Consider the following 22,817-nt stretch of genomic DNA (forward strand, 5'->3'; position numbering starts at 1 on the left):
AGAAGTAGAAGAAATGAGGCCCAAAGAGACAAAGGAACCTGTCCCAGGCCACAGAGCAGCTGCAGGAGAGCCAGGACTTGGACCGGACAGTGGACTCCGGAGTTGTTCTCTTAACCTGAAAGGCAGGATCTCACTCATCCTGAGTCCAAGTTATAGGCTCCTTGTTTCATCCAAGCAAGTAGAAGAAGGTCAGGAAGTCCGTCCCTTGTCCAACCTTCGGGCCACCACTTATATGTCATGTCTCTAATTTTTTGCTGCTACCAGAAAGCAGCATTTTAAACACACCAGGGTTCCCAAAGAGGTAGATACACCCCTTCTTCTGCTAACTCACATTTTAGAACAATTCTTGATCCACCGAAGTGAAACATGTCTGATTTTGTTTGATTAAAATATGCGAATTATTACAGAAGGCAGTTCCTACCTCCCTCGTGTGGTACGTTAGTAATGAATTCTTACTCAAATGTTCATTTTAGAATTCCTACTGCTTTACCTTGTAAGCACATCATTTGTTAAACACAGAGCTCCTTAGCAACATGGACTTGATCTAAACTCAAACTCCGTCTCTGATCCCTTGATTGTCCCTGAGGGAAAAACGAGGATGCTTGGGGGAGACCCCACTGAATTACCTGCAGGGTGGGATACGCTGGCTTGTGTTCATGTCACACTTTGGTACCAAAACGGTGCAAGCAAAGAACATGAGGTATTTGTAACAGTTGGTTTGAACAAGTGCGGGGAAAAGAGAGGACTCCCAGCTGATGGATGCTTCCTTTTGAGTTCTGTGGCCAAGGTAATTTGGGTAATTTGTATGGTTGTAGGGTAAATTCATGCAGAGTTCCAATGTAATCGGTTCACATTGACCTAATAAGAAAACATACAAGTTCATAAATATATATATAGAGAGAGAGGGGAGAGAAAATTTCATATATAAAACAATTTCTTAAATACTTATGAAATTGAAATCTATCCTACCGTCTTTTAAAAATAATAACTAAGACTAGAATGCAAACAGAATATAACTTCCATCAGAAGATAAAGAATTTGGTTAAAGAACTACCAAGCCAGGAATCACTTCAGTAGAGGCAGCTGCTAGCACAGCGCCCAGTATGCACGTCGGAGAAAGTCTTTCTTCACTTTTTCCCTAGGCTCAACTGATCTGAAAGTGACTCTCTTTTAATGTTTCCTTTGACCCATTTTGTCTTCTGATTTATTCATTACCTCTTAATGAAGACATCCCCTCATCTTCACAGCCATTTAAAAAAACATCAATGAATTTGGTTAAATAGACAAGATTATTTCCTTCTCTACATTTGACTGTTGATCAGTTGGTTTCAACATAAGGCTACACGATCTCAGGGCAAGAGGAGGCTGAGCTCTCATCAGGCACCCATGGCTAATGAGACAAAATACCAACCCGTTAGCTTGGCATCCAACCTGTCTCACACGTCAACCTCAGCCTGACTTCCCACCCTCAGCACCAAAGACTATCTCATCAGCGGTATTTCCTTGGTGACAACAAATATTTTAAGATTGACATGCCCCCGTGGGTCCTGTTGGCTCTTCTCTTATCTCCTCCTCCTGACATACTTGTAATCACCCCTCAAATGCAGTTGTGGTTCTAGCTGCCGGGGGCATGTAGCACCTGCTGCCTGGAATGATCCTTTCCCATCTTCTCACCAGGCCAATGCCTCCTTGGCCTGTAGGACTCTGCACAGACACCTCCTCTGGGAAGCCTTCCTGGCTGGCCAACCACCCTCCCCCTCTGCCTCCCAGCAGGAGTCTCCGCTGAGCACCACAGCATCTTAAGCATACACATTGCCTTCCACTGTATGCTTTACTCACTTGCATCCTCCGCATAATTCAGTGATTTTTTAAAAAAGATTTTATTTATTGATTGAGGGGGGGGGAGCAGAGAGGGAGGGGCAAAAGAAAAGGGAGGGGGAAAGAACCTCAAGCAGACTCTGTGCTGAGTACAGAGCCAGACGAGGGGCTCGATCTTATGACCTGAGCCGAAACCAAGAGTCAGGTGTTTAACTGACTGAGCCACCCAGGAACCTCTAATTCAGAGATTTTTGAGAAATGAGACTTGATTTCTCAATCTCAAAGTCTGTCCCTCGCACAGTGCCCCACGGAGGCAGGAAGGATGGGGGGTGTGGGCGGTGTCAGGAGCTCTCCTGGGCACCTAAAATGTAAAAGAGAATGAAAAACATAGTCCCTGCCACACTAGGGACGCTAAGGCACGCCACCGTCTCTATCGGAAGAAAGATGGGTTTTTCTGGTAGCGGTGGCAGGACACGAGGCCAGAACAGCGGCATGAAGAAAACGGCAAGTGCCCAGAGGGCCAGGTGGAAGGGGCCGCAGGAAGCCCTCCCAGGATCAGCGGGGTTTGGGGAGAACCTGGCAAAGCCCCCCGCTCCCTCTCTGCCTGCAGGAGCTGGGCCCCACTGGGGGGTGAGAGGCAAGCACGTGCGCTGGGCAATCTGCCCAGGCCCCCCGAGGACTCCAGGCCTGACCAAGAGTCATTATTTAATGAAACTCGATGATTTGGCCAACAAGTGAGATACGTGCAGAAAGACTGGTAATAAGGACTGGGGTGAAACAGCAAAACAGCTTGGAACCACTGCTCAATTTAAAGCATCTGAGGGCTTCGAGGAAATGATGTTGGTAAGGAGTCTGATTTTTTATTTTTATTTTTATTTATTGATTTGAGAGAGAGGGAAAGAGAAAGAGTAGAGAGGGAGAGGGAGAAGCAGGCTCCCCACCGAGCAGGAGGCCCAACTTGGAGCTTAATCCAGGACCCCGAGATTGTGGCCTGAGCCAAAGGCAGACCCTCACCAACTGAGCATCCAGGCGCCCCCGAGGAGGAGTCTGATTAAAAGCCCTCCTGACAAAGTGCAATTAGAGTCTCCATTTACTGGAAAAGAGGGAACACCGTCAAGCTGGCATAATCCTGAGAATGAGTAGAGGGTGCAGAGAAGAAAAGCACACACAGAGGTGTGGGGCTGGCTCAGCTTATCATGTCCACGGACTTACAAAAGAGGAGTAACATTTAAATATTTTGATTTTGCATCATAAAAAAATGCATATTCCTCATGACAATAAAAACAATGCCAGACCCATAAAGCAAAAGTCCACCGTCTCCCTGCCCCCCTTTCCCTCACCTACCCTCAAAAACAACAGGCTGGCTTCGAATCCTTCCCTGCCTCTCGCTGGCTCACATCTCCAGGTGTGTCTACACACGGATGGAGATTTGTGTTTGCTTCCTCTGCCAACGTAGAGTCGTACCATTCCTGTCACTCCTCAACTTGCTTTTGTTGCTCAGTTATTCATCATGACCGTCTTCTAAGTCAGTAGATGCCGCTCTAACTGTATTTTTCCTTATTTCTTTAATTTCGCCCAAAAATGAGATGATTCACAGAGATTTTGATGTAGTCTTTTTTTTCCCTCGTATATGCCTTTCCTTCTCTCTCTTCCTCTACCACCCTATCAAGTTTTAACTGTTTATTGGTATAATTTATTTAGATGATTAGTAGACCTACCACATGGATATTTGTTCTCTTTGGTATGTGGAAACCATATCGCTTTTGATTTGGGATGTGCTATAAGCCTTCAGTGTTTCCGAGCCAAGGAAGATGAAGGGATGCAGGGACGGTCCTGTATTATTCTGGAGATCTCTTCTGAATGTGATAAGGGCGATTGAATCTCGTATTTTATTCCTCCACAAGGCATTTCTCGCGGAGTGTCAAGCAAGATAGACTCTCAAAATACCTGTCAACCGCAGGTTCTAGGATTCACAGGATCAATAAGCTTTTTTATCTTAAGACTTGGACTCACCAGGTCCCTAGCTTGACTTATAATCGCCACGAGAGGGCAGTCGTGTTACAGACATGAGGCTCTTTACTGTTTTCAACACAAGTTTGAGGCTGTGCTTAGCACATTGTCCTGAACACAGATGAGGTTTAATAAATTCCGCTGAAAAAATGGGTCCTAATGGAGTCTTAATGATGTCCCACCTTTCAAAGTCTAAAACCACGTTGATTAAATTCAACCTAAAGATGGGATTGTTAACTCAGTGATGTTACGTCCTTGCCATGATGATGCAGTACTCAGAAGCCACTGGAAGTCCTGTGTTAGATGGTGGTCACTTACATGAGGAAATGTCGCTTTCAACGTCCATCGGCATATATAATAGTCTAAGATTCATCTTTGCCTCAAATTCTATATTTTTCTTAATGATATTTATCATTATCTTCAATAGTTTCATGAGGTTTATAAGGTGAACACCCACCTATCACCTAGATCGAGAAATTGAACTTTGCCAGACATCCCAGATGGTCCTCCGTGTACCCTGTCTTCTCCTTTCTCCATGGAGTAACTACTGAGTTTCATAGTTATCACCTCCTTGTTCTTCATAGTTTTTTTTAAAGAGCTTATTTATTCATGAGAGACACAGAGAGAGAGGGAGAAGCAGGCTCCCTGCGATGAGCCCAACGTGGGACTCGATCCCAGGACCCCTGGATCACGACCTGAGCCAAAGGGAAACGCTTAACCCCTGAGCCACCCAGGCATCCCTCTTCTTTATAGTTTTATTTCCTAAGTGTGCCCTGTACCCTGAATACTATAGTTTAAAGGCCTGACCATTTTTTAGAACTTGTTTTATCTTCTAAGTCTCTTAATCTGGATTCCCCCCTCCATCCTTTTATTTTTAATTAATGTTTAACTCTTGAAGAACCCAGGGATTTGACTGTAGAGTGTGCCAGGGTTTGAATTTTGCTGACTACACATTCTTGGTGAAGTGAGGTATATTCCCCGACCCTTCCTACCCTGAATCTAGCAGGTTCATTAAGTCTCATCCCTTAGGTAAGACAATAGGTGCTACGGTGTTCTTCCATCAGAAGGCAAAGTATATCCGATTTCTTTCTTTTTGTGATGTCAGCAGCTGTAGATGCGCCATGCCTTGACCCATTAATTCACCAATTCATGCCACCAAATGGAAACAACTGGTTACCAAATGGTGACCAAATGGTAATATTCTAATTCAATCATTTCTTTCTCACTCATTAGTTGGGAAAGCTTTTAGAAAGAGATCACTCCTCTCATCTACCATTTGCTCGCAAGGACCGAAGTCCTTAACCATTATGGTGTTTGGGTCCTTTATCACACCCCTATACTAGTCGTTCCTTGAGATCTCAAGGAAAAGCAGTGCATTGAGAGGGTGGTAGGAAATTATTCAAAGAACAAAACTGTCCAATTCCTCAATATTGGAGGGGAAAAAAACCAAGGGTAAACATGTAGAAATAACAGTTGATGAAACACTGTGAGGAACCTGAGAATCCTTGGGGTATGATGGCCATCCCTGGCTTCACACAGCCACGGCGATCATGGGCACAGAGTGGTGGGGAGAGACACATGCCCAGGAACTGCTCTTTCCACGGGGTTCCCCCGTTGTCTGATTGCATACTACAAGGTGGAAGTGATGGGTTCGTCCCTCACACCCGAGTGAAGGGAAATAACATGCCTGCTCCCACTCCCTCAGGCAAGGACATGTTCTTATTTCGCCTCCCAGCAGGGCACAAACACGGTAACGATTCTGGGTTATGAGTGGATGTGGGGATACTGTGATGCTTCAAGCCCATCAGTACACCCTGTCATCAGAGATGTGGTTTTTAGGCTCCCCCCAAAAGGACAATGCTGTGTAGTTGCACCCCGGAATCTAAGTAATAATAGCCTCTCCAGTGGTAAAGATCTTCAAATAATTCCTCACATTTTCAAGTGCATGAAGTTTTCTGGGAGAAGATGCTACGGGTCCAACTTTACAGACAACCAAGTACAACAAGTACCACCACGAAGCTCTTTGAAACATGAGAAAAAAACTTCTTTACTTTCGATTGGAAGTTATTTTTAATAACACAGAAGGAGTGAGGGACCAGTGACTAGCCCAGTGCCTGGTACTCAGAGGAGGACAGGATCAAATGTCTGCTGAGTGTATATGGAAAGAGCCAGGCAGGAACATCTGTGGTAAATGAAGGAGCTGAAGAGACAGTGAGATGCTGGGGACACTGAGTGCATTTAAAGACCCTAAAGAGAAAACTAATGTAGAAGACATGAAAGGAAAGATGGCAGTGTGTCCTCCCACACTGCAAAGTTGTCTCCAGGAAGGCAGAAATCACGTCTCCCTTCTTTGCCATTAAAGTACCAGTGCCCCTCCCAGAGCCTGGAACGTCATACGCACACTCTACATGAGCCAGATGAGCCAGGGTTACCCAGTGCCCTTCTCTCCACTTCTCTTCTTGACAGGTGTAACGTACTTCTAAATTTTGACATATTTCAAACATGCCGGAAATGGGACAACATACACCCGATACTCCTCACCCAAATCTCACACAGGCGAACACTGCTCTTTCAACATTTTTTTAAAAAAATCTAACATGAAGTGCCATTCCATGCTGATGACCCTTGAAACCTTAATAATAAACATGTATCCTTGAGATGACCTTGTCACTGTTCAAAGTTACTCATGCCAAGTTCAAGGTGAGGTAAAGAAAGACTTCTGAAAAAGCTCCAGAGCAGACTGGGGGGGATAAAGCAAAGTGAAACAACAGACCCAAAACACACACACACACACACACACATATACACACACACACGTTTACATCAGTTTAGAGTGCATAAAATGGCAGTATGCCTTGATGGTCAGATTAACGTCTCTATCTCAACTGTTTTCTCATCTAGAAGTGAAAAGGGGCTGGGTATTGTGCCGTTAGCCAAACAGTTATTAAATCCTCATGAAAATAGGCAAAAAAAATTCTTCTCCATCTGGGTTTTCCACTGATTGCCTCCCTCACACTCGTGGGGTTCCAGAAGCAGTCCCTAGGAGCTCTACTGTGATGCAGAAAGGCCACCAAGTAAAACCAGGACCCTAACCCTTCAGCCTTTCAACTAACTGAAAGCTGACAGGCCTACTTCTGAATCTCAAGCCCCGAGCTGAAGATGAGGCCAAAAATCAATGACAAAAAGTGAAAGAAGGGAGCCGAATATAAGAGCACAGCCCCCAAGTAAGGACTCATCACTAGAGAGATCAGAGTCCTGCGGGGCTTTCTGATCCAGTTTCAATTTCCCACGAGAGCCCGTATAGCCCACTGCTATCCCTGCCCATCGTCTCCTCCCCAGTCATTCCCCTACAGAAAGCTAATTTAGAGTGAGCCGATTTACCCAAATAGCTACAAGATTGTGACAGGTCAGCAAAATTCCTGGAAAGGTGAGAGTACATGTTATTGGGAGGATGGACTGCCGTTTGATGAGGCTGTGTAGACGAACTTTGTATTTGCTCCTGGGCATAAAGTCTCCATTTTTGAAGCCGTGCCTTAAAAGAGAAGATAACATCTGCTCATGGTTGGAGCCAAGAAAGTAATATATGGGAGCTGATGCTGAATTGAAACGAACGGTAATGATATTAAGCCATCTGGATTTATAGGCCATTCACAATGACACATTTGTTTCTCGTTTTACATTAACTGAGACCATTTTGTTTCTTTTCTGCTACCACATGCAACCTTGAAAAAAGAAAAAAGAAATATGTGTATATATATGTACACACACACACATCTGGAGGGATCCAGACTTCAGCATTTATTTCAATGTCAATTCAAAAGAAAAAAAGAGCTAAATGCATATCCTGACACAGTGATTGCACTTGTCAGCTGCTGTACTTACTACAGTTATTTAGACTGTGGTTCGGGTCACAAAGAGAGCTACCACCACATGAATCAAGGCAGGAATTGTAGAGGCATCTTTGGTCACCTTCTTGACATGGAGTCTGACCTACAAAGGGGTGGGGGGAAAGGCACATTTGCTTTCATCATCTGTAAATTCCTTACACTAGGATTGAAAGTATCAAGGACGTCTGGTGGAGCAGAGGAATGACACAACTTTAATTCCCTTCCAATTTCTCCAAAAATATTGAACACATGGTTAAACATGTAACTTTCTGCATTAATTTTCCTGGCAACTAGATACAACACAGTTATTCCGAAAGGATTCCGCAGGAACAAAGAAATGAGAGGCAAGCTATCCCACGAAACAGGCTCTTGTTGCTTTCAATGGGGGAGAAAAAAAGTGTTTGATGTATACAGGGTGAATAAACTTGATTACAAAATAAAATTTAAGTGGCTGGAGAGAATGGCCAACATAATGATCCTGGAATCTTGAATATCAAATGGTATGATTTTAAGGACTCATTTGCACCCAACTCTAGTCTTCCCCCTAAGGAAAATGTTTTCCCTAAAAATAAATAGGGCATCAACACCCATACACCTTGGATACTTTGTCATGGTGCCAGTCTATGCAGCTGCTAACCATATTTTCTCTATGTCCTTGGAAAGTATCACTGGCCTAGCTGCGATGACCTGAGAATTGGGTTTCTTGTTTCCAAATGAATGAAAGCGGTAGCGTCAGCCTAATGGCTTTTCCTTAAGGTATGTAGAGAGGAAACTGCTTTCCCCATTGATTTCCTGGTCATTTGTAGGTTAAATGGATAAGGTAATAAATCACTGCTCATTCTCTTTCTAGCTCTTGCTCATTATAGTCCATTACTTTCAGACTTGTCATCTGGAGTCTAGAAAATCTTGCAAGATGTTTTTAAGTGTAAGTGACAGTATGTGTATATACATACATATAATCACTCTTACCTATAATTCTGACACAGTGTTTATTATATTGACCTCTTTCCATTAATGTGCAACAGTATATATCATAGCCTTGAGGAAAAGAGATGCCACTCTTTTTTTTTTTTTTTTAATATCATCAGAGTCAAACCATCTTTGCAAGGTAAGCCAGGCCAATTTCCATGAGTTTCATTTCTTAAATAAATTTAATAAGACAACATACATTCATTCTTTCAGCAGATATTGAGTGCCTGCTATGGGACAAACTTATGTGACATGAAGCATTAAAAGATAAAAGAGGTGAAATGGCTTATATTCTAACTAGGGGTATGGCCATGAACAGAGAACCTTACAATGCTGTGTGATTCATTGTGCCACTGAAGGTATCTGTAAGGCAATAGCAGCAGACTAGGATAGTAAGGGAAAAGCTTCTCGAAGGAGTTTTTAAGGCAGTTAAGTTGGCATAAGAAAGTAAAATGGGTTTCCCAAGCAGACAGCAAAATATGCAAAGACTGGAGTGGGAAGGGCACAGTTTGGCACCACTAGAGCCTCAGAAAGGCTAACCGGGAAGGCTGAGAGCAGCGCCTGAGGGCTGTAAAGTCCTGAATCGTGAATAGGCCCCATAGGGCCCAGTCTTGAGTAGCTCCTACTACCCTCCCCAACCTCTGTAGCACAGCCAGCCTGCGATCACCGGTGACAATATTCTGAAGTTAGTACCCTCCCCTTCAGCCGGGTACCCTCTGAATGATAACGCCTTGCTCCTTTACTCCCTGGGACCTTTGACCAAGCAGTTCCCTGTGTCTGAAATGCTTTTTTTTCCAGGCCTACTTTCCTTCATTGAGTCAACTCCACTCAGTCTTCAGATCTTAGCTCCAATATCTCTTCCTCAAAGAACCTTTCCTGAGGCCCTGTACCAGGCCATGCATCCCATATATGGCACATTGCTCCCTGAATTTTCCCTCATGGCCTATGCCACTCCATAGTTCGATAATGACTTGCATGGTTATTTGTATCATGCCAATCTTCCCCAGGAGTCTGCAAGCTCCAACAGCTCTTTTGCTTGCCACTAAATCCCCAGTGCTTAACCACATATTGGCATATAAATACATTTATTAAGTTGAATTCATTAGATTAAGTAATAGATGATAAAATTTTACTTTTGATACACTTTATCATATGACTTTCTTACATCTCACATTGAAGGAAATAATTTATAAATCTCACCATTGCATAGTGAAGAATCCAAAATTATCTCAAACAGAGACGAATTATGTAGAAAGAACAATTTAATCCCAAAGGAGGTGCTTGGCTGATATGCACATAATAACCCATGGCCAGAAAAGAATCTGCTTCTGAATTTTAAAACTGGTAAAACGAAGCACTCGTCTGATGTTTTAGGTATTAAATCTGTACCTAATTTAATACCTAAATTACTAGGTAATTAGTAATTAATTACTAATTACTTTTTAATGAGATTAAAAGGGTCTCCCTTTAGGTCAGGAATGCTTTTTCACTAAGGCTATTCCAATGACCAGTATTCATTAAGACAAAACTAATTTAGCTACAGGTGACCAATCTCAGTAGCTGATTTGTGATACAAATATTTTTTGTATTAAGGCATGTTTTTGCACAACAGCCACGTAGTAATAGCTCACACTTACCTTGTGCCAACCCTGTGAGTTTGCAGCACAGAAACTGAGACACAACAGAGTTCAGTTACCAGCCTCAAGTCAAGCAGATAGAAGGTAGCAGAGCTGGTGCTTGGACCCCGGGCAGCTGGGCCCCACGACCCCCTTCCTAAGGACTAGGCCGTACTGGTGGGTGGCAAGGTCGCTGATAAACAAATGCAGTGATTTTTAAGTCCCCTGGGCCTCCTACCAGCCCGGCGCCAAGAGATGCTTCTCCACCAAGTGGGGCTTCAAACCATCAGCGTGCAACTTTCTTTTCTGACACAGATGTTGTTGAAAAACCAACGTATTTGACTTACTTTTTCTTTTTGAGCTTCACCGATGACATCAGCGCCCCTTTCCGAGTGCGGTGGAGCGAATGGCTCCGTCATGCGAGGCATGAAACGGCTCCACTAAATCACTAGCCTCTGCTCCCGAAGCCAGTTACTAGCCTGCACACTAACCAACTAGGATTTAAATAAAAACTTAAAAAATAAAATGACACTGCTGAACAGAAAGGAAGGAAGAATGAAAGGATGGAAGGATGGAAGGAAAGGCAAGCTTCTCTGACCTCAGTTACTTTAGGAGCTTTTCACGTTTACTTGCAGAAGCCAGTTCCTCCAGTTCCTAACTGGAACCTAATCTCATTCAACGGGAGTCCCCCGGATTCAGCTGTCCCATCACCACCCTGTTCACTTTGCCCCAACAGTGACCTGAAGGTCCCTGCTGCGCAAAGGTTCAGCCCCCTCCCGGAAGGACCTCTCAGGGCGAGAGGCTCGGGGACCACATGCACCACGGGGGGAGGGGGCGGACGGTGGGGAAGCACGTGCATCACGGGGCGGGGGGTGGGGGGACGGTGGGGAAGCACGTGCATGGGGGAAGACGGTGGGGAAGCACGTGCATCACGGGGGGGGGGGGGACGGTGGGGAAGCACGTGCATCATGGGGGGGAGACAGTGGGGAAGCACGTGCATCACGGGGGGGGGACGGTGGGGAAGCACGTGCATCACGGAGGCGGGGGGAGACGGTGGGGAAGCACGTGCATCACGGGGGGGGGACGGTGGGGAAGCACGTGCATCATGGGGGGGAGACGGTGGGGAAGCACGTGCATCACGGGGGGGGGACGGTGGGGAAGCACGTGCATCACGGAGGGGGGGAGACGGTGGGGAAGCACATGCACCACGGGGTGGGGGGAGACGGTGGGGAAGCACGTGCACCACGGGGTGGGAGGGTGGGGAAGCACGTGCACCACGGTGGGGGGGGGGGAGACGGTGGGGAAGCACGTGCACCACGGTGGGGGGGGGGAGACGGTGGGGAAGCAGGTGCACCACGGGGGGGTCGGAGGGTTGGGAAGCACGTGCACCATGGGGGGGGCGTCGGGAAGCAGGTGCACCACGGTGGGCGGGGAGACGGTGGGGAAGCAGGTGCACCACGGGGGTGTAGGGAAGCAGGTGCACCACATAGGCTCGTGAAGCAGGTGCACGCAGGCGGGCCACCTGTTAGGCCTCCTGCGGGCCGCTGTGAGCCCCGGCTCCGCCAGCCGCGGCCGCACACTCACCGGCGCCGCAGTCCTCCTCGTCCGTGCCGTCCCTGCAGTCCTCGTCGCCGTCGCACCGGAACGTGCTGGGGATGCACTGCCCGCTGCGGCACTCCGCCAGGCCCTGGCTGCGACAGGCTGCGGAAGGCGGCGGCGCTCACCCTCACCCCCGGTCCCCCGCCCGGGTCCGTCCGTCCGTCTGTCCGCGGGTGGGACACGACGCCCGCCCAGCATCACCAAGTGACGCGCCCCGAGTGTCTGCAGGGTCCCGTCCGCGAAGGAGCGAGCCACGAATCTGCCTCAGGCCAAGCGGTTTGGGGAACAGCAGGTTTTCTTTCTAGACTCTTCCCTGCCTTACTCCGCCCGGCTTACTGACAACGAACTTTTTCTCCATCAGGACACGGTGAGAAATTGTGCTAATGAGGCTCACGATCGTGGCTTCACTACCACCCAGAGGTCACAACGGGTTAAAGGCTTGGGGTTCGGTAGCCACGTGCTAGGCGGGTGTGCACCTGACCTCAGGCCCTGGGACGGGCTTGCCAGTGCGCACGAGCCAAGGCTGTAGAACAAGGACCCTGAAGTCTGGAGAGGTTCGTGTTGTCTCAAAGTTACAGACTGTTAAAAGCTGGTGCCGGAATGGGAAGGCAAGCTCCTGGTCTCCTCTCATCTTACTGAAAATACCCAAGGATTTCCCTTTATTCCAACCTGATCTAAGGGGCCAACAAAATGATGTGTGTCAAAGAACTCAGGACCCTGCACACAAGAAACACCCGATGTCAACACCTGCTTAGGACACCTGCCAGTCAGGATGGTCACCTGGTTACTAACCTGCCTTCCTCCAGGTTGCCTACATTGCATCCCTGTTGTCTCCTGGAGCCTCAGAAACCCCTGTATCATGTGGCCTCAACCTTCGCTGAGTTACTGGCCGTGTCACCGCTCCCTATGCTTGAACCAAGGGTCAGCACCCGAATCCTTGGACGTGAGCCCCAGGCCCAGCTTCCCCAAGATCCATGGAGCTGCAGCCCACTCTGTTCCACTATGTCCGCCAACAAGACTCAAGTGATATTTCCAGTTCCAACTCAATTTGGGAAGGGGAAAGTTGGGCATTGCATTTGTTAATTAATTTAGATGACTTTTCTAATGTCAGAAATCATGCAAGCCAGATTTCTTTTTTTGCTTTTAATTATAGGCAAACTAAATAATCCACTTTGTCTATTTTTATTAGACAGTAAAGGATGGGATAAAAACTTTAATGAGTTTGAGCATGCGTAAGATGCATCATATTAACTCTTTCGGGTCAACATTGCTCTCTTTTAACACCTAGCTTCAAGATTCCAGACTGTTTACTCACCCAGAAACACAACAGCCCATAAAGTTATAATTATTATCGTGGGCTCTGTGTAACTCTATGAACTCTATGAGAGCTTGCTTCTCTCTGGCAATTCTCTCCATGTCCTCCCACAAATGGTGCCTGAGAACATATTTGGACCCTCATGCAGGGAAGCTTAACTGCTCATATGCAGTTGGCAGGAAAAATTCCTCAATCTTTGGGAAGAACATCTCCTTTGACAAGGTCACCGTTGCAGACAGGAGCTGCGTGGCCAGCGATGGAGAAAACAGACACCTGCTTGGCCAGAGCTGCCAAATTAAGCTTGGAGGGCTGGGGAGAGACATGTGCAAGCCAGAGACATGACATTGGTATTGTCATCACTTTGCTGAATTATCATCTTTATAGATTAGACTCAAAATATAACGACCTTCCCTTTGAATGCTGGATAGTCTATTTGTCTAAATGGGTAAAAATGAAAAAAAAAAAAAAAACAACAAGCAAATGGAAATCCTCAGGGCACTCACAGCAATTGACCTCGTCAGACTTATCCACACAGTCATGGTCACCGTCGCACACCCACTCTATTGCGATGCAGCGCCCATCTCCACAGCGATGCTCCTTTGTGGGATTGCAATCTGGAGAAAACAAAAACTCGTGGGGATGTAGAAAATCAGCATGACAAACGCTTGGAATGGAATGACTCCTAGCTCCAGGTGAACAGAGTCTGTTCCAATTGTTCCAATATCGTTAATACTTTTTCTTTTTCCTTTTTTTTTTTTCGTTAATAGTTTTTCTATGATGGGCCTGGCACAGTTAAAATGCCACCGCCTACACAAGCACGTGACCCACTGACCACTATCTCTGTGGGGTAAGACCTGTCTGTTTTTCAGATGAGTAACAAGTGGCCAGCTTTCTCAGGACCCATAGTTCCTGTTTTTTGTTTTGTTTTGTTGTTTTCTTTCCTTATGGAAAACACTTGATTTGTACAGTGGCTAAAATAAACAGAACTGCGGTGTAGATTTCACAATGTAGATAGCTGATTGGATGTATTTGTGACCATGCTACCATGTTTCTAAGAATTGTAACCACCTCTCTATGGAAAATTGGGAAGGCAAATATCTCCATTTTCCCCAATGCTTAGCTTTGCTTTCTATTTTCTATTCTTTCTATCTTAATATGTACATTCATATGGGAAAAAAAACTGCTGGGTAAGAAATCCGGAATATTTATATTTTTTTCATGATTCTTTTTAGCCTGGATTTAACCTCTTCCCCAAACTATACATTCCTGGAGAAAAAAAAAAAAAAAGGAATCAAGCAATGTTTCTTCTCACAAAGAGCAGAACCTATAGTATTCTTTACCACGAGAAGTGGAATAACCTTAATATAAATAACACTTTAAAAGAAGTATATGGATTCACAGGTGACAGATTCAATACTGGGGAACTATTATGAGTATCTGTTAACGGTGCCACTGCCACTAACACAGACTCATAGAGCAACCATGGATCTGAAAGGACAAACTGATCAATAAAGTAAGGTGTATGGAAGATGGAGTGCAGGGAGAAGAAGAAAGACATAATAGATCAGATGCCAGCGCAGAAACCAGAAGAACCACCACATGCTCAGCCTGCTAACAATGGGCAGCTGGGGGCAAAGACTGACCTAAGGGAAATAATTACCAGTGCATAGGGGCAAAGTCACCCCAAAAGCACATTTCGTGACATCCTACCATCTTCAGAGGAATTAGGTTGAGTGGTTAGACCATTCTTGATCACACAGTAACTATACCCTAGCCTTCTCCATTGACCTGTCCAACTACCAAGCTACACCCAAGCCCTCCACCCAATCCCCCACACTTCCCTTTCTCTTTTCTCCAGTGATTTCACTACTAAAAGGAGGTTTTGGATTAGATCACCTGTAAGGCCTCTTCCAACTCTAAATTCTATGATATATACAATCAAAACTGCCTCTCATTATTTGTCCCATGATTACTCAGTCCCCAAAGAGAATCCATATCTACCTACTAACATGTGGGATTATTTGTACATATGCACATTAACAATATTTTTATGGATGTAGTGAGGGGGCAGCTAGACAGCTGCTTCTAGAAACTATCTAGTTTCCCAGTATGGGGCCACTTCTGACACTGGCCACTCCAAGGCATTTCTCTGATCCTTCCCCAACACCTGCTTCAACATTTTCTAATGCTGAAATTCTAATATTTTAGAATTAGAATTTCTAATATTTCACATGTGAATTTCTAATATTTCACATTATTTGCCCAGGGTATCTCCTCCTGTTAGCCTGCCTTTTTGTTCGTATTACAAAGTCCTCACGTCACTCAATAATACACTACTTAGGGATCCCTGGGTGGCGCAGCGGTTTGGCGCCTGCCTTTGGCCCAGGGCGCGATCCTGGAGACCCGGGATCGAATCCCACGTCGGGCTCCTGGTGCATGGAGCCTGCTTCTCCCTCTGCCTGTGTCTCTGCCTCTCTCTCTGTGTGTGTGTGACTATCATAAATAAATAAAAATTAAAAAAAAATAATACACTACTTAAAAATTCTAAAGGTCAACCACAAAGTCAAAAAGGTAAATAAGGAAAAGGAAGTTTGCTGCTTTTAATTCATGAGATGGCATTCACAACTGAACACAGCTCTTTAAATAGTAGGTTCATCCTTTTATTTATTAAGATGTAGTGGATATATAACATTGTGTGTTTATGCTAAGTGAGGTAAGTCAAAGTAAAAGACAAATATCTGTGTGATAGCACTTTTATGTGGAATCTTAGCTGAATTTGTAAAAAAAAAAAAAAAAAAAAAAAAAAAAAAAAAAAAAACAAAGAGTAGAATGGTAGCTACCAAGGTCTGGGGTGGGGAATTGGGAAGATGTTGTTTATAGGTGTAAACTTAAAAGTAGCAGGCAGGTTCATTTTCTTAAAAGATCAGATCAGATTTTGTACATAAAATAAATGTGCGTGTCCTAACCCTATATATCACCACTGCAGAAGCTGTCCCTGCAATGCTTGGCAATCAAATAAAGGAGGGGTCCTTGGTTGCATATAATGAGGGGATCAGACACATGACAATATGTGCCTGCCAAGTTTTGCTCTAGAGCTCAAAATCTAAATATGAGCCATTGCTTCCAACCAAAAAGAGAAATAGAACACTTTCAAGGAGGAAAAAATTATTACCATATTAACAACTGTAACCCATCTTTCTACTCCACTTCTTAAGCACCTCCTTATTATGAGTCTATATGAGAAATATTACATTTACACATAAGACGTGACTGAGACCAGTAATTGAAAAAAACGAACTCTTTCTAAAAATTAAGAAACCAATCATTTTCTAACTTAATTTGCTAATCACTTTAACAACAACAATCCAGAGCTACGAGTTCTGGATTATACATTTCTGTAACTTTAAATGAAAACCTTTAGGGAAACAAGCCTACTTACCACAGTTCTGCTCATCACTCAGGTCCCCACAGTCATCGTATCCATCACACACGAGGCTGTAATTAAGGCACTTGCCCGTGTGACAGTGGAAGAGATTCTCGCTGCAGTCTGCACATAAGAGAAGCCACTGATGTGTCACCAGAGCAGAGCAGGGTGTTACAGTAGTACTTCATTTAACAAGAGCACATCATGAGAGGCAAATCATAATGGTTACCGGGTCCACATCTACTGTTTTACCAGTGGGGAGACTGTGGTACAGAGAGATCCAAGGTCTTGCTCAAGGTCACATGGGTTACTACAGAGCCAGGACGAGGACCTCCTGGCTTCCAAGCTGATGCTTCTATCACTTTCTGAAAGTCTTTATGTGAGATCCACTGTACAGTCAATATGAAAGTTCCTTTATAACAAGTAACACTCTCAACCTAGTTGAATGAACTAGGTTCATAATGAAGCTTGTGCTCATGCAGAATGAATGACTTTTAATAGAGAGTGAGTACTTGTTTCCTTTAAAGTGAAAGTCTAGTTTTGGCAATGATAAGCATAAACATAATTGAGAGAAACAATTATTTAGATTATAAGGTTGTTATTTTCACACAAATTTTATCACTCAAGTCAACTGAGTGTTTCATAACAGGACCCTCGAATAAGCAGTACTGGACTAGATTACAGTGGCAGGATAAGACTAAGGGATGTGTAACCGCAGGGAGCTTAACGTTTAATATTGAAGTAAGCAACATGCAATGAAATTTTAATAAGGTAGATCTTGTACGTGGGTAAACCAGATAGTTGAGTATCCTGGTTCCACCATCTACTAGCTGTGGGAACTTGAGCGTATTCGTTAAAAATCTATGAGTCTGTGAAGCGATTTATGACATTGGGATAAGATCAATTGCTTAATAGGGTTTGGGGAAGAGAGTAATAAATCTGTGTAATGCAAATTAATATATGTAAGATGCCAACATAATTCAATGGAGAAATAGTGCTCTTCAACAAATGGTGGTGGGCCAATTGCAAAGTCTGGCTTTTACCTCAACCTGTATGCAAAAATTTTCTCAAAGTGGATCATGGGCTTCGATGTAAGAGCTAAAATTATGACGCCTCTAGGAAAAAAAAATAGGAAAAAGAAATCTTTTTGACCTTGGAAGAATCCTTGGATATACCACATTCTTAGATATAATGACCAAAACACAAGCCATTAAAAAAAAAATAATAGTAAATGGACTTCATTAAAGTAAAAAATATTTGTGTCTCAAAAGATACTATTAAGAAAATAATAAGACAAGGCACATACTGAAATAAAAGTTGCAAATCATGTATCTGACAAAGCACTTAGACCCAGAATATATATAGAACTCCTACAGTCAATAATCAGACAACTCAATTACAAATCCACAAAAGAGTCGAATAGAAAATCTTTACAGAAGATGTGCAAATAGCTAATAAGCACATAAAAAAGGTGCTCCATAGAACTAGTTATTAAGGAAATGCAAATTAAAACCACAACGAGGTACCATTACATATCCCCTAAGGTGTCTATAATAATAATTTTTTTAAAAATACCAAGTATTAGCAAGGCTTTTGGGACACTGAAACTCTCATATGTAGTTGGTGGGGATATAAAGCAGTAATGCCACACTAGAGAGCAGTATGGTAGCTTTTCATAAAGTTAACTATAGCCTTATCATACGATTTATGAATTCCAACCTCAGAAATCTACCCAAGAGAAATGAGATAGACATCCACACAAAGACTTGGATGTAAACGTTCATGGCAGCATTATACACAATAGCCAAAGACTAGAAACAATCCAAACGCTCACCAGCTGGTGAATGAATAAACAAAGTATAGAATATTCAAATGATGAAATACTATCCAGCTTAAATTAAAACTATCACACTGCTAAAAAAAAAAAAAACTATCACACTATTGATACGTGCGAGAGCATAGATGAACCTCGAAATCATTATGCTAAATAAGAGAAACCAGATACAAAGACTACATATTGTACAATCCATTTATGAAATTCCTAGAAAAAGAAAACTTAGAGAGACAGAGATCAGAGCAGCGGTTATCTGTAGCTGGAGGAGTGGAAGTGGGATTGGCTACAAACAGGTGGGAGGGAATCTGAGAGGAGTTGAAGAAGTTCGAGAAGGGGATTGTGGTGATGGTCATACGACTCTATAAATTTACTACAAATCAATGGGATAACATATGTATGGAAATTGCACCTCATGAAGCTATAACAATGTTTTAATTTAATCTGTGTAAAGAAGCCTGCACTTAATAAGAAATGAGATTTCTTGAATGTATTATCTTTTCTGTTATTTAAAATCAATTAAATGGGGGCACCTGGGTGGGTGGCTCAGTCAGTTAAGCGTCTGCCTTCGGCTCAGGTCATGATCCCGGGGTCCTGGGATCGAGCCTCCGCGTCAAGCAACCTGCTCAGGGGGGAGCCTGCTTCTCCCTCTCCTCCCTACTCATGCTCCTGCTCTCCATCTCTCTCTCTCCTCTCTCAAATAAATAAATAAAATCTTTAACAACAACAACAACAAAAAGCGAATTAAGTTTAATGATCAATAGTCCAGTCTCCTAAATTCTAGCTGATGGTTTCTCCTCAAGCCTATGTCTGCATCTTACGTGACTGGTGATGGGTACTTTTCACTATAAACATCCCAAACTCCATGATAATTTGAATTTTGACAAGGATCAAAATTCTTGGGCATTGATCAATTAAACTGTTAGCCACATACATCAAAATATGATACTTGTTGGGCACCAGGTGGCTCAGCAGTTGAGCGTCTACCTTCGGCTCAGGTCATGATCCTGGGGTTGCGGGATCGAGTCCTGCATCGGGCTCCCCACAGGGAGCCTACTTCTCCCTCTGCCTGTGTCTCTTTTATTTTAATAAAATCTTTTTAAAACATCTTTTAAAAAATATTATACTTATTACTACATGAATTATAAATTTCTATTTCCTGAAGCCTTCTTCGAAGAAGCTACTTAAATACTTTTAGGATTACATCATTTTAAAAGTGTAAAGAGCCTTAGGGACCATCTGTTCAGGGTCCACATTAAAAGGGTGTGTATGTGGACAACACACACACATACGTGCCTACACATATGCTCACACTTATAACACATGCAGAACTTTGTAAGTACTTTTCATTTTTTAATTTCCCCCAGGCTGAATAGTTTTAATAACAAGGATGACCATCATAAGGGAAAATGCACTAAAAAGAGGTCCTAGTTTTCACTCGACAGGACTATTTCTTCCCACTCAGCAGAGGGTGCTAACTCCTCACCCTGCACCCCACTGCCTGGGCACTCCTGCTAGTCCAGTCGAGAAAGGTTACAACTTTGGTCTCCTGCCCACTGAGCAGAGTTGAGGAATTTGTGCATCAAAATATATACATTTCCTTGGGAAGTTTTAGGTCTTTTTGATTTTTGCTCTGTTTTTTCATCTAAACTACTCTTGTGGGAAGTTTCGAATTAGTATGCTAGAATCAGCAAAAACCAGGGGCCGTGACCTGACCATCAGTGCAAAAGTATTTGCATTCCCCAGAGGAGGGGGTGAGGTGGAAGGGTGACATATTTTAACCATATGAGTTAATTTTTTTTTTTAGCAGCACACTTTTTTTTTTTGGTTGGTAAAACTAGAGAATCACATACTCCTTTTAGAATCTGATTAACCTTGGAACACATCAAAAATTTCCAAAGATTCATGCATCCCCTCTATGAGGCCCATTCTGAAAACCCTGGTAATTCATATCAAAACACCCTGTCCTAGATATTCTTTAAATTAACGCTGTCATTTATTAAGTGATTTCATAAAAATAAACATTTATTTCATAAACGGAGATGACTCAAGCATTTAAAAAAATTCCTTATTATTCACACAGGTGCAGATTCAACTTTTCCATCATGATGACTTACTTGGTTAGAAGCCGTTTTCAGAGTTTAGATACAAAATTAGCTGCCCTTGGAAAACAACTTGTCACCTCCCTAAGGTCTGTGTGATTAGTAAACACACAAAACCTTAACCCGAGGCCCCGCCTAGCAGAAATGAATAGCAAGTAGCAAAGATCACAGTGCCTCCTTTTATTGGAATAAATGTTTATTTGAACTGAAAAGAGATGTTGCCAGCACAATTTAGGGCCAACAAATCAAAATTTTCAAAAGCCTTTTGCTGTGACTTCCTTGCTCAACACAAGCATAATTTTATGTAACCTAAGGTAGATGTTTTTCTAGATATGGATTTTTTTTTTCTTCTTGAGTACCTGATACCAAATGTTACTTCTGAAGTTCTTGCATGTTGATACTCATTTCTGTTTGGTATCTTACACTAGTTATTAACTCTTGTCCCTTAAAATTATCATTAAAGGAGAAAATTTAAGAACAGAACACCTTTCATCCAGAGCTTCATTCTTTTAGCTCAGTCTCTATGAGTCTATAAACATAATTGTGTTGCCTCAAGATTCAAGTATGGAGGCTCAGTTTCCACCCAGGGGCGCCCTCGGTTTGAGATGACCAGAGAGGTTACTTGGTTTGCCCACAGTTGCCCAACTCATTGCAGTTACCAAGGTTTCTTGACACCCCGGGTTCTTCTGACTGACGACTCCTAGCCCTGAAGGAAGACTTCTCCACAGCAGTACTACTGACGATTTTGAGTGGGTAATTTTTGCTGTGAGCACTATCCCGTGCATTGTAGGATGTTGAACAGCATCTCTCACCTCTACCCACTAAATGTCAACAGCACGTCCTCCAAAGTCCTTACCTGTGACAATCAAGTATGTCTCCGTACACCTCAAAACTGCCTTCGCTTCAGAACCACTGAATTAGATTTTCCAAACATCACTTGTGTCCAAGGCCTGGTTTCAATCCCATCTTTCCAACAGCTTTCTCCACACCAACATAACTCCTCATGATGCTGTCTTTGTCATACTCAAAGGACCTACCTGCCTTGTCTTTTTGTTTACACCAATTCTTTTCCTTTATGACATCTCCTCTATCATATTGCCTTAAAGTACTGTATTCAATGATCTCCATGTGTATATGTTATTTCTCTGATTAGACTCAAAGACTCATGCAGAAAGAACCCATGTCTTAACAATCTCTGTATTTCCTGGGTATCGAGAACATGCTTCACATGTAGCAGGATTTCTAGAATATTCAAGTATATTCAAGTTTTATCGATTCGTGTAACAGATGGTTACTAAACAGAAGTGAATTTTCCAGACATCTGAAGCTCCTTCCTTCATTGTAGAATGCAATATTTTCCTTTTTTGTTATTTTAATGGAAATATTTCTGGTATTTACTGGCATCCCTGCCTTAGTAAAAAGGATACAGTAAATATGGTCATTTGGGGTGATTTAGAAACATCATCTGGAACACCAGTTTTTATTTCATGCTGTTTGGGTTGCCTCCTTTCTAAAACAGCTTCACCTGGTGCTGGTTTTAAAGCTGTTGTGGGGGATCCCTGGGTGGCGCAGCGGTTTGGCGCCTGCCTTTGGCCCAGGGCGCGATCCTGGAGACCCAGGATCGAGTCCCACGTCAGGCTCCCGGTGCATGGAGCCTGCTTCTCCCTCTGCCTGTGTCTCTGCCTCTCCCTCTCTCTGTGACTATCATAAATAAATAAAAATTTAAAAAAATAAAATAAAATAAAGCTGTTGTGGATATTTGGGGCACCTGGGTGACTCAGTTGGTTATGCATCTGAGTCTTGGTTTTGGCTCAGGTCATGATCTCAGGGTAGTGAGACCGAGCCCTGTGTCCAGCTCCACACTCAGTGAGGAGTCTGCTTCTCTCTCTCTTTCCCTCTGCCCCCCCAAATAAATAAAAATCTTCTAAACAAAAAAATAATAAAGCCATTGTGCATATTTTAGTGTTTCTGTTTCCTCAGCATATCCCCTGACCTTTATCAGCTGTCTCCAAGACTTCAAGTGGTCATCCTATACAGCCTGGAGGTGAGAGGTTCGGGGCAGGGATGGATGGAGGTGAGGTGCAAGATGGAGGTGAGGGAAGATGTGGTGAATAAAATGGCAATAACTTAGCATTCCTTCAGAGATATCACATGCCAGACAGACGACAGTCTGTGCTGCTTAGCCGAGGGTTCATTATTCCGCACAAGAGTTCTAGAGACAGTTACTGTTATTGTCTCCATTTTAC

The 22,817-nt window shown here is 43.5% G+C and overlaps 1 protein-coding gene across 3 annotated transcripts in view; it reads right to left on the reverse strand.

The window, feature by feature from the left end:
* Nucleotides 1–22,817, reverse strand: part of CORIN (corin, serine peptidase) — a 235,731-nt gene that overhangs the window by 61,050 nt on the left and 151,864 nt on the right. For 2 of the 3 annotated variants that reach the window (XM_077847934.1, XM_077847932.1), the window contains 5 exons: nucleotides 16,654–16,761; nucleotides 13,718–13,828; nucleotides 11,885–12,001; nucleotides 7,711–7,818; nucleotides 627–858 (listed from right to left, as the gene is read on the reverse strand). In XM_077847934.1, coding sequence (XP_077704060.1) covers nucleotides 627–858; nucleotides 7,711–7,818; nucleotides 11,885–12,001; nucleotides 13,718–13,828; nucleotides 16,654–16,761 — 676 coding nt within the window. The remainder of the gene's footprint in view (nucleotides 1–626; nucleotides 859–7,710; nucleotides 7,819–11,884; nucleotides 12,002–13,717; nucleotides 13,829–16,653; nucleotides 16,762–22,817) is intronic. The other variant, XM_077847933.1, reaches the window with a different exon arrangement.

This window comes from Canis aureus, chromosome 14, assembly GCF_053574225.1.
Source record: "Canis aureus isolate CA01 chromosome 14, VMU_Caureus_v.1.0, whole genome shotgun sequence".
In the NCBI taxonomy this organism is placed as follows: Eukaryota; Metazoa; Chordata; class Mammalia; order Carnivora; family Canidae; genus Canis; species Canis aureus.